This window comes from Galeopterus variegatus, unplaced genomic scaffold (genome assembly GCF_000696425.1).
Source record: "Galeopterus variegatus unplaced genomic scaffold, G_variegatus-3.0.2 Scaffold1145, whole genome shotgun sequence".
NCBI classification, from domain to species: Eukaryota; Metazoa; Chordata; class Mammalia; order Dermoptera; family Cynocephalidae; genus Galeopterus; species Galeopterus variegatus.
In genome coordinates this window covers 279,678-293,857 of record NW_007727256.1, presented here as the reverse complement: position 1 = coordinate 293,857, position 14,180 = coordinate 279,678, and the positions used below count along the sequence as shown (strand labels likewise).

The following is a 14,180-nucleotide window of genomic DNA, read 5'->3' as shown; positions in this document are numbered from 1 at the left end:
GAACCCATATTGCTCACTTTTGAGAGAACATGAGCTAGGCCAGAATTACAAATAATGGAAACAAAATGTCCAAAAATGAAGGATCTACACAAAACTAAGCCATCAATTTTGTTGGTCTTAGAGTGATTCCAATGATAGAGTAATACCATTCAAAACCAACTAGCTTGAAAACACATACAGTTACTACTTGAGTGATAAACCCACAACTATATCAACTGAGGAAAATAAGTTTTCATATCTGAATTCTGACAATATAGCCTTCTTATCTACTGATATTCAAGTATTCCACTCCTAGAAAATCTCATGGAAAATAGGCTATGAGAAACCTGATTCACAACATTTCAAATGATCAATGCCATTATATCTTTGTACTCATGGAGATCAAGTGAGGTAAAAGAAGAAATAAAAACTAATATATTAAAAGAGATTCTGTAGTTAGCTATTATTTCTTATTTCATATTATCTATTTTTCACACTCAATGGACAAATACGAGTAAACTATATTGAGTTTTCTGTAAATGTGACGGCTCAGCTCTAAAAAAAATAAATATTGAAAATTTGTATAAGCTTTCCCAAATACCAGGAAAAAAGGGGGTGCCTAAATATATATATGTGTGTGTCTGTGCCTACTAGTGTGTTTATGTATAGAGAGAAATAAGACAGACTATAACTGATCTCACATATAGACTTTCTGGAGGTAATATACAAATAAGTAATCACGATTTTGACTCCCAACTTTCATAATTACATGAATATTGACATGTATGACATACTTATAACTCACAGAATTCATGAAAGTCTAGGAAGTAAGTAATGATATTATTTAATAAAACTCCTTCATCTTGTATGTCACTAAGTATAGGAACCTAGTAGTCCTTCTCTGAAGTAAAGGGAACAGTCAAACTTGTCAGATGACTGTTGCACATCTACATATTGGATAATTTTTCACATTCTTCAGATGTTTTGAATACTTAAAATTTCCAGAAGAACTTTGAATCATTGGCTTATAATGTAAGATATTAACTTGGGAATATAGAGTACAAATGGGACTAAATGTGAGTTGGATAATGTGTTTGGAGGACATTAATGTGGTCCCAGCTTGGCATGCAGATGTATGATTAAATAGGCTAGTGAGAAAATCTCCTGAGGAATAGATGAGTGATTATTTATATTGTTTTTTTTCGCATCTTGTAGGCTTTTACCATTCACCGTCCATGTCTATCTTTTCCCTTAAAATGTGCCTTTGCTAATTCTGGGAGGGTCTATCATTTATGTGTGTGTATTTTCTCCCTTTTTGAGAACCTCTTGAGGCTAGAGATCAGTCTTATACGTTTTGAAGGTACTTGTATTATGTTTGAATGTTTGAATAACCTAAATAACCTAATAATTCAATTAAAACCTCTTTAAGATTCTGTAAAACTTTCTGGACATGAAGGCTTCTGTCTCTCATAATGGTTGAAATTAATTATTAAGAATAGAAAAAATAAAATTGCAACATTTTAAAGGAAAGAAAAATTTAAGATAACATAAACACACTCTAAGAACAGACCATATATTCCTCATAATCACATAAAGATTATGTGCCATTTATGATCTAATCCCTTTATGCACCTAGCAGTATATCTATAAAGTTTGATTTCCTAGCAAATATCTGTCATTTTCATACATGGTCAGTGGTACATTCCCACTCCTTAATTGAATGAGTGTGAGAGGATAACATTGGAAGGAATACCTCTAAATCATCTCTCTAGTTACAGTATAAAGACTTCCAAGTCTTTAGGGATCCTTATAACTTTCCTAGGTTGGAAAACCAAGTGTAGATAAAATCTGAGTGGAAAACATTAATATAGAAGTAAAATACATTTGAGCATTCATTGGTACTCACTCAAGGAAATATTAAACACCACTACATATAGCAGAATCAGGAAAATTACTCAATTTTAGGCAAGAAACAATAGCCAAAGAACACACTCTCCATTGTGACAAAATGAAAATTGTACTCTTAATATCTCCTATGTAGTGTACCCTAGGGACCATATATAAAGTACGTAAATGCAAAGTTCATCAAATGCAGAATATGCTCACCTGGACAGAGAGCAATATTACAAGGCTTATGATGTGTTTCAGGTCCTTCGCATGGCCTTCCTCCATACTGAGGAGGTGTGCACGACCTTGTTCTGGTTCTTTGGCCTCGACCACATGTAAATGAACACAAACTCCATGGTGACCATTCCTCCCAAACTCCATGTACTGTAATAAAGCAAAGAAGCTTCAACAACAAAAGCAGAAGGTTAATGGCAAATATTTCTATCAAACATATAAGTATGAAGATATTTTAAAAACTCGAGATAACATTCTTATTTGCTATAAAATGCAAAAGTTAATTCAAAAATTTGTTACAATAATGGAAAACTGTATAAGCTTTTTTCTGTATATGAACAATTAATTCATGTTATAAAGTTTAAACTTTTCCTTTTGTTTACTGCAAATGGTTACTCTTGCTCATGGTTACTCTTTAGTCAAAGTAACATCAACTAGTAGTACAGAATACTAAATATCTCATAACAGAGGTGATCTTCTGAAGTTAAATTTGCAGTTAAATAGCTAAGGATCAAATTAATTCTAATATTTGTAAAGTTTCAGAAGTAATGACTTTTATGGTGTAAGAAAATAAAAAAAATCAAAAATTGATGGTACATATTTGAAACAATGTTTAGAAAATAAATATAATTTTGCGATTTAAAAACTTAGATTAAAATTCACCATCTTTTGAATAAGAGAGCAATTTCAAACACTGTAACTACCTGCATAAAATCCTCCTCTTTTACCTTTTTCAAAATTAGTGGCAAATATAAAAATCTCTTTCTAATGGCTATGAAACCAGAGGATGCTTTTCCTCCTCTAATAACTTGATAGAACTGGAAATCCTCCTAATGAATATAAATTTTTAAAGAAACAAGTGATTTAATTAAGATTATATTTGACATAATTATAGATATATCAATACTTCAAGTATTGCCACTACAATTAAGTCAAATTTGATCAGAAATAATAACACAATTTGTGTTCCTTCATAAATTCCACTGTGAATAAATATTGATATATTTTACAAAGACCATCAGACTTCAAAGTTTAGATCCCTTAAAGCATTTTCAAACAATCAGTTCTCTCATTCTGATTCTTAATGCTTGAGACAGTTAGTAATACCACTCCATGGATAATACAAGTAAAAAGAAGTCAGGAAAATCATGCTATTTTGTTCAAAATCTCCTGTCTGGATGCTGAACCTCTGGTCTTACTATGCTCTTAGAAGTTCAAGAGTTCAGATGTTTGATTAGACACCCCCTGGGATAAATAGGGGTTAACAGAAATTTACAGTAGGAAATGATTAAAAAAACAAAAAGATGTTCATTTTCTCAGCATTGGTAAGGGTAAGCACAAACCCACTAAAGTGGCAGAGGAATTATGTGAGTTTACACAATATATCTAGAATTTTCTTCATGTATATGCTGACCGAGTTGTTTCTTTAAAAACACATAGATGCTACCTTAATTGTGAGGCACCACATTCTCTTCTATTTATGTTATTGAGTTACTGCAACTGTTTGTGAAAACATGTTCAAATGTTGGAAAAATTAGCCAAATTTGAGTTATATTCAATTAAAACCTCTTTAAGATTCTGTAAAACTTTCTGGAAATATATTTTTAAAGGAATATATAGAAAAAGAACAAGAGAGTGAGAGAAATTTAGATGTTTTCATTTTTCCCATTAAAATTTTGGAAAACCAAAGCCAATTTGTATCTATTGCATAAGAATAAATGATGTCTGTATTTAGCTTTATGAATGCTATACATATATAAAATATATATATATACACACATGTATAAATATGCATATATGTATATATAATCAATTATACCAGGAAATTTAGAAAGTAATTTACAGAAATATATTTTATTATATAAAATGTATATTTTTAACAATTTTTGCATTCATTTCCAATTGTCAAAATTCCTCCATTCAAAAACAACTTTTTCTCCCACTATCTTCTATATAAAGTGTTAATGATACTATATGATATTTATATTGTTGGTTTTGTTTTTTTTCTCTTCTATCAAATTATACTGTTCTATATGAACTGCAAAATCCCAGAAAAAAAAAAAGCTGTTTAAGTTGGCAGATTTTTCTCCATAAGTCTATGAAAAGTTGATTAACCTTGATGGCTTAATTAAATTATGAAATTGAAATCCTCTGAAAATTAATGTTACAGTCTTTATTGTTACATAGTTAAATTTCGTGAATACTTTACCTCACTTAATAAAAAGCTAAAATAATTTTTTTCGTTTGAAAAGGACACAATATTATTAAAAATTTGTTATTTTAGATACTACTGCATTACTAGGAAATTATATCACACACTTTATAACATTTAGAGATGTTATTCGTAAGATTTATGTTAAAGATTAGACATTTTAATTTTAATGGCAAATTATTATATAAGTTCTTTTATTTTGCAGAAAAATATAAAAATATGTAGATTATCTAGTCCATTTAAAAATGATCCTAATAAAACCAATGAATTTAAATTAAATTTATTCATTTTATAGTTCTCTAAGTTCCTTAGCTTAGGCACTAGCCATATTATCACGTCTTCTTTGCGCTGACTAGAGATGAAATGAAAAATAGACAATACATGAAATATATTACCACCAGATTTTGAAATAAACATGCAAATTCTCTTATGATTGAAATTGGGCTATGCATAAAATAACTCCTTTTAGTGAAAAGGTTTTTTTTCCTTAAGAAATAAATGGAAACTGTGACATTTACTGAAAAAAAAAAAAATCAAAACCTTTTCTTAGCCTACATAAACTTCTACAGGATTAGAATACATATAAAGTAAACCAGTGGCTCTCAACCGTGGGCAATTTTACCCTCTTAGGGCCCATTTGTCAATATCTGGACACATTTTTGGTTGTCACAACTCAGGGGAAGGAGGAATGTTACTGGCATCTACTGGGTCAAGTCCAGGGACATTGCTAAACACTCAAATATACATTGGCCAGCCCCCCACAACAAAGATTTATCAGGGTCAAAAATGTCAATAGTACAGCAGTTGAGAAACCCTGGAGTAGACCATAAAACAGTAATTCAACCAGGACAGTAAACATACAATTGAATGTAGCTTTCTACTTTTCTCAGTTTACTTTCTGTTTATCTCCATAGTTTTCTACTCTGAATAACAAGAGCTTTTAAAGAGAGTACAACAAGGTCAGAGCAAAAATTTTGCAAAAGGATAGGTATCTTAAGATTCATATTAGAAGTAACACATTATTATGAAATTTAATTAAGAAAACCCTTCTTTGGAAATTTAAGTTAAATTGAAGTAACAAATTTATAAAAATTTGATTAGCCTTCTGTGGTGAAAATAAATATAAGCTCTAGTTCTACCATTCCACATCTTTTGTGGAAAGTGACTTTAATATTCATTTTGTCCTTTTCTTGTGTAATTGTCATGAATTAAATACTAAGTACATTTGAGTATCCACATTGTGACAACACAGTCACAATGAGTAAATGAGCTAATTTTTTCTTTGGGAATTTGTTATTTTAGAAAGATGTTTACACTTATGTAAAATACTATTCAGATTTTTAAAATTCACTTTCTGTCATTTTTAAGGATATATCAGATTGAAGATAAAGTGCATATTTACCAGCATGGCTAAACCAAAATATTTCATAACAGATATAATAATCGTATGAAAGAAATCCCAATTTCCTATAGTGGAATACTTACTCTACATTAAAAAAAATAATATCATTGTTAAATTATTCTTTATGTTTGGAATGTTAAAAAGAAATCAACAAAACTCTTTCATGATCTTAATTTAATAGTCTGTACTATAGCAATGATTAAGATACATATTTATGGGCCGGCCCGGTGGCGCACTGGAGAGTGCGCTGCTTGGGAGCGGGGCAGCGCTCCTGCCGAGGGTTTGGATCCCTTGTGGTGACCAGTTCCCGCTCACTGGCTGAGCGCGGTGCGGGCGTGACACTGAGGGTTGCGATCCCGTACCGGTCAGTAAAAAAGACAAAAAGGATGATTAAGATACATATTTATGGGCCGGCCCGGTGGCGCACTGGAGAGTGCGCTGCTTGGGAGTGGGGCAGCGCTCCTGCCGAGGGTTTGGATCCCTTGTGGTGACCAGTTCCCGCTCACTGGCTGAGCGCGGCGCGGGCGTGACACTGAGGGTTGCGATCCCGTACCGGTCAGTAAAAAAGACAAAAAGGAAAAAAAAAAAGATACATATTTATCATCATCAGTGCTATTTAACCAAATTTAGAAAGACAAAAGCTTTGTGTATATGAAGGTGAAGAGGAACTAGTAACTGGTATGAGTACCTCTTCTCTAGGTGTAAGTATAAAAGGTTTAAGAAATTGAGAAACACATTATAATTATAGAATATTATTTAGTTTTCTGGACGTCAGACAGTAAAAGAGAGAGTTTAGCTGTTCTGCATGGGAGAAGCGCTCTGGTCCTTGTACAGATGCTCTTCGTGCCCAGTGAAGTGTTTAATCAGGGGTCTCTGGCAGAAGGATGGAGACATCCGTATGTCAACCTTACGAATGTTCACAACTAGTGACTAGAAAGTAGGTTCTGAGCAAAGAATTGTGGACAACACCTTAAAATCCACTGAGACTCCTATTTAGAGATCTATTTGCCATTAGACTCTATCCTTGTATGTTGAAAGGATCTTGACTATTGAAACAGATGCTGATGAGATAAATTTATATATCAAGTGCAGCTTAATTCTCTATTTACACTTTTCTCATTGTCAAGGACAGGAAATTTGATCTTGGAACCCCTAATATAAATACTGTAGGTAGGGGCCAGCTTTAAGTATTCTCCCAGACAGCACATTCTATGCACACCCCCAAATGAAAACCCACAACTATTTTTCCTCCTGGACTGAAGATTTCATTTCTAAAATCCTCAGCTACTTACTTTTCTTTCTTTGTACATTATGTACCTAGAATCTTTTTGCTCTCTGACCCCTGTTTTATGGTCTTTTTTTCATTGTCTTCACCTTTCCATGACCTCCTTTAATCATTTTTTTTCCCTCTGAATCTTTTTATTTTTCAGTTCATGTTCTTTCTCACCTAGTCTAATTTCCACTGACCCTTGTTGATTGTTCTTGTTTTCAGTGGCAATTATTGCTCTTTTCCTGATAGGTCTGACTTCCCTTCCTCATAGCCTTCAGCTTTCTGCCTTGTTGAGCTTTTAATTCTACTTATCTACTGCTTTGTTTCTTCACATTTCTGTTATATAGAGATCTCCCACTTCATGGCATCATTCCTCTTCCACCTTTGGCCCACCACTTCCTTCATCTTTTATTTCCTCCAGACTGTTTTTTTTTCTTTTAATTGTGATAAAAGCTGCAATGTAAAATTTGCCATCTAAAACATTTTTAGTGTACAAATTCAGTAGCATTAAGTATATGCAGATTGTTGTGAAACAGATCTTCAGAGCTTCATCTTGCAAATCTGAAACTCTATATCCATTAAACAATTCCTCCAGACTGTCTTTTAATGGGATTATGATCCCACTCTCTACTCTTGCTTTTAGCAACTGCAGAGTAAGCTATCTCTGGGAATGGAACTCACTGGGAAAATTTCAAGCACGGTTTAGCAAATGAAGGCTGCTGCAATGCCAGCCGTTTTCTTTATACCTAAACCCTTTTGGAGGCTGTGAATGCAAGTCTAGTGTTAACTGTAGTAGTCACCAAGTTTGCAATCACCCATCCACCAAATGATTAGACAAAATTATAAACCTGGAGATTCATACCATCATGTGCTTTGGATTTCTTGAAAGAAAGCCCAGATTTCTATTAGTAGTTATTTTCATATAAAAGTGGTCTGATAGGGGCCGGCCCGGTGGCGCACCGAGGGTTCAGATCCCACATACAGACCGGGTCCCGCTCACTGGCTGAGCGAGGTGCGGGCACGACGCCAAAGGTTGCGATCCCGTGGCCGGTCCCGGTCCGGTACGGGCGCGACACTGAGGGTTGCGATCCATTGCCAGACACGAAAAAAAGACAAAAAGGAAAAAAAAAGTGGTCTGATAGGGAGAAATGCTTATAATATGCAAATGTGCATCAATTGAACAACAAAATTTTGATGTAACATGGAAAATTCTGACTGTAAGTGGGTGTGCTATTATGCTGTGCTCTATTTAATATTAGGTCTCTCTCTCTCTCTCTCTCTGTCCTTTTTCATTAATGACTTTAAATTTACAAAGCAGTGGATGGCTTTGATGAGGGCAGTTACTTGTATGAAATAAATTGACAGTAAGTTCTTTGGTCAGAGACACTATTTTTCTTGATAGGATCAGATAAATGGTAGGAAAATTGTTGACTGCTTGAAAGACTATGTCAACTGCCTTAAACAATGTATACACATCATATTTCTAGTATGCTGGCAAATTACATTTTTCCTCAAACATTCAATTGGATGTTTTCATCATCTAAAATACAGGAAAGACATTTGAACCTTAAATAGTGTTAGACGCAGATGCCAAAATTTGAAGCTGATATTTGCACTGAGGAGGAGAGTCACATGGAATTTCTTGACTGCTGTGAAAGCAGAAATAGTCACATACATAATAAAGTACAACGCAGATGCCAAAATTTGAAGCTGATATTTGCACTGAGGAGGAGTCACATGGAATTTCTTGACTGCTGTGAAAGCAGAAATAGTCACATACATAATAAAGTACCACAGTTGAATAAGAATTACACTTATCCACTCGAATTAAAGTGCCTATACCCAGCTCATACAAAAATAACATCGTTCCAAATGCGTAACATGACACAATTCAATAACATCCACAGTTGTAGTTGCTGCTAACACTACCTGGACAGAGAGCAGTGTTATTGCAAACCCTTGATTCTCTTAATGGGCCGCTGCAGTGTGTCCCGTAAGGTGATACACAAGTTCTGGTTCGCACCTGCGACCCTTGACCACAAGTAACTGAGCATGTGCTCCACTGGGACCACTCTTCCACACCAGATTCACCTGCATGAAAGACAACAAATAAACATGAAATACTGTCTTGAATATTCATATAGTAAGTATTATATCAAACTGACATTATGACATGCAAGAATAATTTAAATGTGAAAATATGACAGTATATCAAAAGGAACAAGAAAACATTTCAGAGAAAAATAAATTTAAAGAGGAATGTGTAGATGCTGATGTAAAAGCCCCGGTTGCTATATTGGTATGTTTGCTTATATTTCATAACAAATACAATAACCATATGAAAGAAACCCCAATTTCCTATAGTGGAATACTTTTTCTACTTTTGAAAATTAATAAACTTGTTAAATTATTCTTCATGTTTGGAAAATTAAACAGAAATCAACAAAACTCTTTTCATGATCTCAGTTCAACAATCTGTACTATATTTCAGTTAGCTAACCTTGTTAACAAAACTCCTCTTCACAAAGTCCACTGTTCTATGGACACTACAAAGAAACTAGTCAGCATTTTTCCATAGGAATAATTGTTGAAGCGATTTTCTTCAAATCAATCTATGGCTTTGTACTTTAATAGCAAAATGTATTTGTAAGCTTACTGTATGGCTTTGGTGAGCAGCAATATATTGATGTGTTTTTTCCTAGTCTTTTATTGCTTAACACCCTTCCTAATGCTAAATGAAGTGGAGTCCTGGGAGTTTGTGCACATCTAATTTTTACTGTGTTGAACTATGACACTTATTTATAACATATTCCTAGTACAATTCCTACTTGTTTATCCTAGGATATCTATTTATTTTGTGGTAATTTATTGACACCTTTCTGGTCACAATTACACCTGTGATCTAGGGTAGAAAAGTGATTTTTAACTGAAATGAAGAAAAAAAATCATCTATAATTTCTAGTAATTTAATATGGAACTAGAATTTACTCAAAACTAGGGCCCTAAAAAGCCAATAAATGTCTAAATTCATTAATTTTCTTGGAGTTAGCATCACACTAAAACTATATTTAATTTGTATTACTTTCTAAACTCATATCCCAAGGAGACATAAAGTCAAGAATTTTTAAGACCTCTGCAGTGAGCTTCTAATTCTGCCCCGGCCTCATGCTTAAATAAATTTTTTAAACCGATTTGAAATTTTGTGGTTGCTTTTCTCCAAATTCAAATTGGATTATTTACCTGCTAGCAATAACTATTTGAATTTACCATTCAGTTGTTGAAGTTTACAGGTGAGGTGTTTCTGAAAACTTAGTATCACTGATTACATAGATCAAGGAGCAATTTAACTATATTTTGCAGATTTTATTGAGAATTGCTTTTGGAAAAGAATTTGAAGGATAGAATATGATAATTCCTTTGTCCATCAGTTTTTGGAGAGTTAGTAAGTTACTTAGAAACTATTTGCAGAACTACTCAAGGCAGCTGGTCTACAAACCGATGCTCAAGGACAGAAGGAATTTGGACGAGTATGTAACTCAATTCCCTGATTTCTTCAGTGGTAAATTCATTCTCAAAAAAAAAAAAGTTAGTGAAAATAAAAATATGTGCTTGATGAAGTAGTTGATTTTACATTCTGGTGTAAGCTCAAATAAAACCTCTGCTTGATTAAGTGTTTGATTTTACATTCTGGAGTAAGCAGCTAACCTCCTTGAGGGCCCATAACAATCAGTTAGCAGACAAGCACTGGTCCATTGACCACACTTTGAGCAGCACCATTATGAAGCATTCTGTATAGAGTATAATGCATTTAATAATTGAATGTGCATCAAAAAGGCACAGACAGTGGTAAGTGGGATGACATATTACATTAAATGGGATTGCTTTTCAGTTTCGTAAGCAGTGTTTGTTTTGGAAGTACTGATCACCCTTAATTATTTCAGGATTTTTTGCCTTTACAAATTTATTTAAAACTAATTTCATAAAAATGTCCTTGGATGACTATTTGAATAACATTTAAAGCTATGCCTCATACTTTGTTCTTTTTCATTAAAGAATGCTCTGTCAAGATTGGAAATTATTATTCTGTACACCCAATAATGTGACAATGGTTAAAAAATGTCCATCCATACATGGATATATGCACATGTATACTTAGCAGGGAAAACTTAAGATTAGGGGAAATATAACGCAAAATTTAAAATGACATTCCAACCTGTTTGTGATGAGGCGAAGTGAAGTATAAATATTATGATTATATTTTATTAATTAAAAGCCAGAAAATTATGAATAATGTGAATTCTACAAGTGAAATAATAAAGGTGAATAAAATTAGCTCTATTTTGTCTAGAAAAGCAATTCTTTCCCTGTTCTTGAATTATTATCACGAAAGAAAAACACATTTGAACTGAACTGAGCAGTGAATCATGTATTTTTGTACAAATATTTACTCTATTTTGTCTAGAAAAGCAATTCTTTCCCTGTTCTTGAATTATTATCATGAAAGAAAAACACATTTGAACTGAACTGAGCAGTGAATCATGTATTTTTGTACAAATATTTAAAAATTGGGGTTTCTTCTGAGTGGACGATAGTGCGTGATGCTGAGCGGGCTGAGCAGCAGTGCCTGGATCCTGAGAGGCTGGTGATGGGGGCTCACAATCGCTCTCCTTCACTCTCCCTCAAATGCGTGGTTCTTTTAATCGATCAAAAACACATGCATAAATAAATAAAACATATATTGGCTTTCAAATTTTGAATCAAATCTTGCCACTATAATAGTAGCCGACTTACCAAAATGATCCTGTTATAGCTCAAATGCTATAGTTTCAAGTGACATTTCCACTAGATACTTCTTATTTCTATGCTGTCACTACCTTATTCATAAAGGTGTGAAAGCTACTTTAGTCAAGCACATTGGGTTATTGTGAGAAAAATTTAATATGCCTATACAAAAGATATTAAAAAATACTCAATGACATTAAAAGTAGTAAACTATAATACCAAGTATGCTAATTTTATTATATGTGTATTTGAAGATAATACAAATTAATTTGGTACCTTAAAAGTAAGGCACTAGTAATTCTCTTTATCCTGGCACAAATCATGAAAGAAAACTAGAAAAGCATCGCAATTAAAGTCAAAAGACCTGTGTTTGATGTAAAGCTGTTGAACATTAGCTCTGTGATCTTGAGAAATTCACTTTATTTCTTGGAATCTCGTCAATAAGATAAGTAATATATCTACCTCAAAATCTATTCTGAGGATTGAGTGAGATAATGTTTGAGACTGCATTTTAAATTATGAACAATGTATTAACATAAAATTTTGCTTGTATGTTAAAATCATGAAATTAGAAATGCACCTTTACTTTTATTTTTCTGTTTTAGATAACATGCTGCATATTCCTAATGTAGGCTCTTTTCTCCACTGTAATAAAGGACTACTATTCTAAACATGTTTATAAATTTATTTGATGACTATGACTTTAAAAAGCATCAGTAAGTGTAATTAATATGTCTTAAGCCATCTTGTTGGCATTCCATTTAGATGTCTATATTAAATATCTATATCTGTAGCTTATCATTTAATTTAATTTCCCTTAACCATAAATACAGATGTGTCTTAGACTATTAGAGCATTGACATTTATGTTTAAACTAGCTTATCCCAGTTATTGGACTGACCAAAATAATGAAAGTTGTTTTGATGAAGTAATGCTGCATTATCAACTGTTACTTTTTTAAAAAGTCCACTCACTTTTTTACTCAATAAAGCTTGTTTTAATTACAGTGTTTACTGATCATATTGACTGAAGAGGCCAGGTTACTCATTGTGGGAAGTAATTCTTAAATTATGAAGTGTAATAACTTTTGCTATTTTTTCCAACAATTAATATGAAAATAATATTATTTTTTNTTTTTTATTATTATTCAATTTTACCTCTATTGCATTATCCTTTGTTCTAAAATTTCTTTTAGAAAATTGCTATAATTGCTTACATGTAAAGCTCATTTCTTGGTTTGAAAGACAAATAAGAAGAGAAACTTTATGGGTAAAACTTAATTTTTGTAAAATTTTATTGTGTGACACTTACCTGTATTTATTCAATTACCTTAACAAGTAAAAAAAGTATATTCCAGAAAATATTTAAGGAAAAAACCTCTCTTTTTAGCATTATAATTGCCTAGTGTCACATAATAAATTTTTAAAATTATTTAAAATAATGCAGTTTTCCAGTCTTATATAAGTATTATAGTTATTTAATTTTAAAGTAAGCATTATATTTGTATTTATATTTGCTTATGCCATTTTTGGTTTAAAGTGAAATAATATATATTTGTTATTTATCAATTCAAGCATCCAATCAATATTTTCAGAACTTTAACTTTAGTGTTCTTTGCTTTCTCTGAATTATTGTTAATAGTACAGGGAAATGGTTTGAAAGCTCTTCATGGATCTATTTAATAAGTGTTTTGTTTATTTTGCCAAATCAGGTGTTACTGTATATTAGACACAAAACAATGCCTGGAAAAGAATTAAATTCAAAAACTAAAATTAATAATTTCTCACTTTGAAAATACAATGTTTCTTGAGATTTTAATTTGCAGAAAGAGTTTTGGCTGAAAATTGTGAGTATTTTTGGTATATCTAACAGGCAAATCAAAAAACTGAATTTGTAAATAATCTTCTGGCCAAAATGTATAATATCTATGCATAAACTAATATTAATGCAATATTGGAAATTTAAGACTGTGGTTCTCCATTTCATTTCCTACTGACCCCAATTTTTAGGAACATCAGTAAACCAATGCCTGCCACCTCTTTTGTACAAAGGAAGGATACCTTCTTAATCTTGCAGAAAGTCCCCCATGAGATGTTGCCTAGGAGGCGAGAACATGTGAACTGAAGGAAACATCCTAAGAACATGTGAACTGAAGGAAACATCTATTCTTTGAGGGAATTTCATCAAAGTCAGTCTGAATGTCATGTCAGAGAGCTGGTCATGTACTTGAAACTTATCTATTAATGGAGGCTGGGTAGACAACTCAGGCCCTATAACTCTGTTCTGAGTCAAATTTCCTCTAATTTCTCAGTGGTTGAGACTTTTTCTCTCTGTAAAGGAGAAGATTAAATTTAGAAATTTTGAAATTTGCCTGAACATGGTAATGTACTTTTGGACTTGTTCAAGCAAATAGT

General features: G+C 32.6%; 1 protein-coding gene across 2 annotated transcripts in view; it reads right to left on the bottom strand.

Moving 5' to 3' along the window:
* LOC103592419 (brain-specific angiogenesis inhibitor 3) overlaps positions 1-14,180 on the bottom strand; it is a 415,718-nt gene that overhangs the window by 135,634 nt on the left and 265,904 nt on the right. For both annotated transcript variants that reach the window (XM_008575133.1, XM_008575134.1), the window contains 2 exons: positions 8,914-9,075; positions 2,086-2,250 (listed from right to left, as the gene is read on the bottom strand). In XM_008575133.1, the coding sequence (XP_008573355.1) occupies positions 2,086-2,250; positions 8,914-9,075 (327 nt within the window). The remainder of the gene's footprint in view (positions 1-2,085; positions 2,251-8,913; positions 9,076-14,180) is intronic.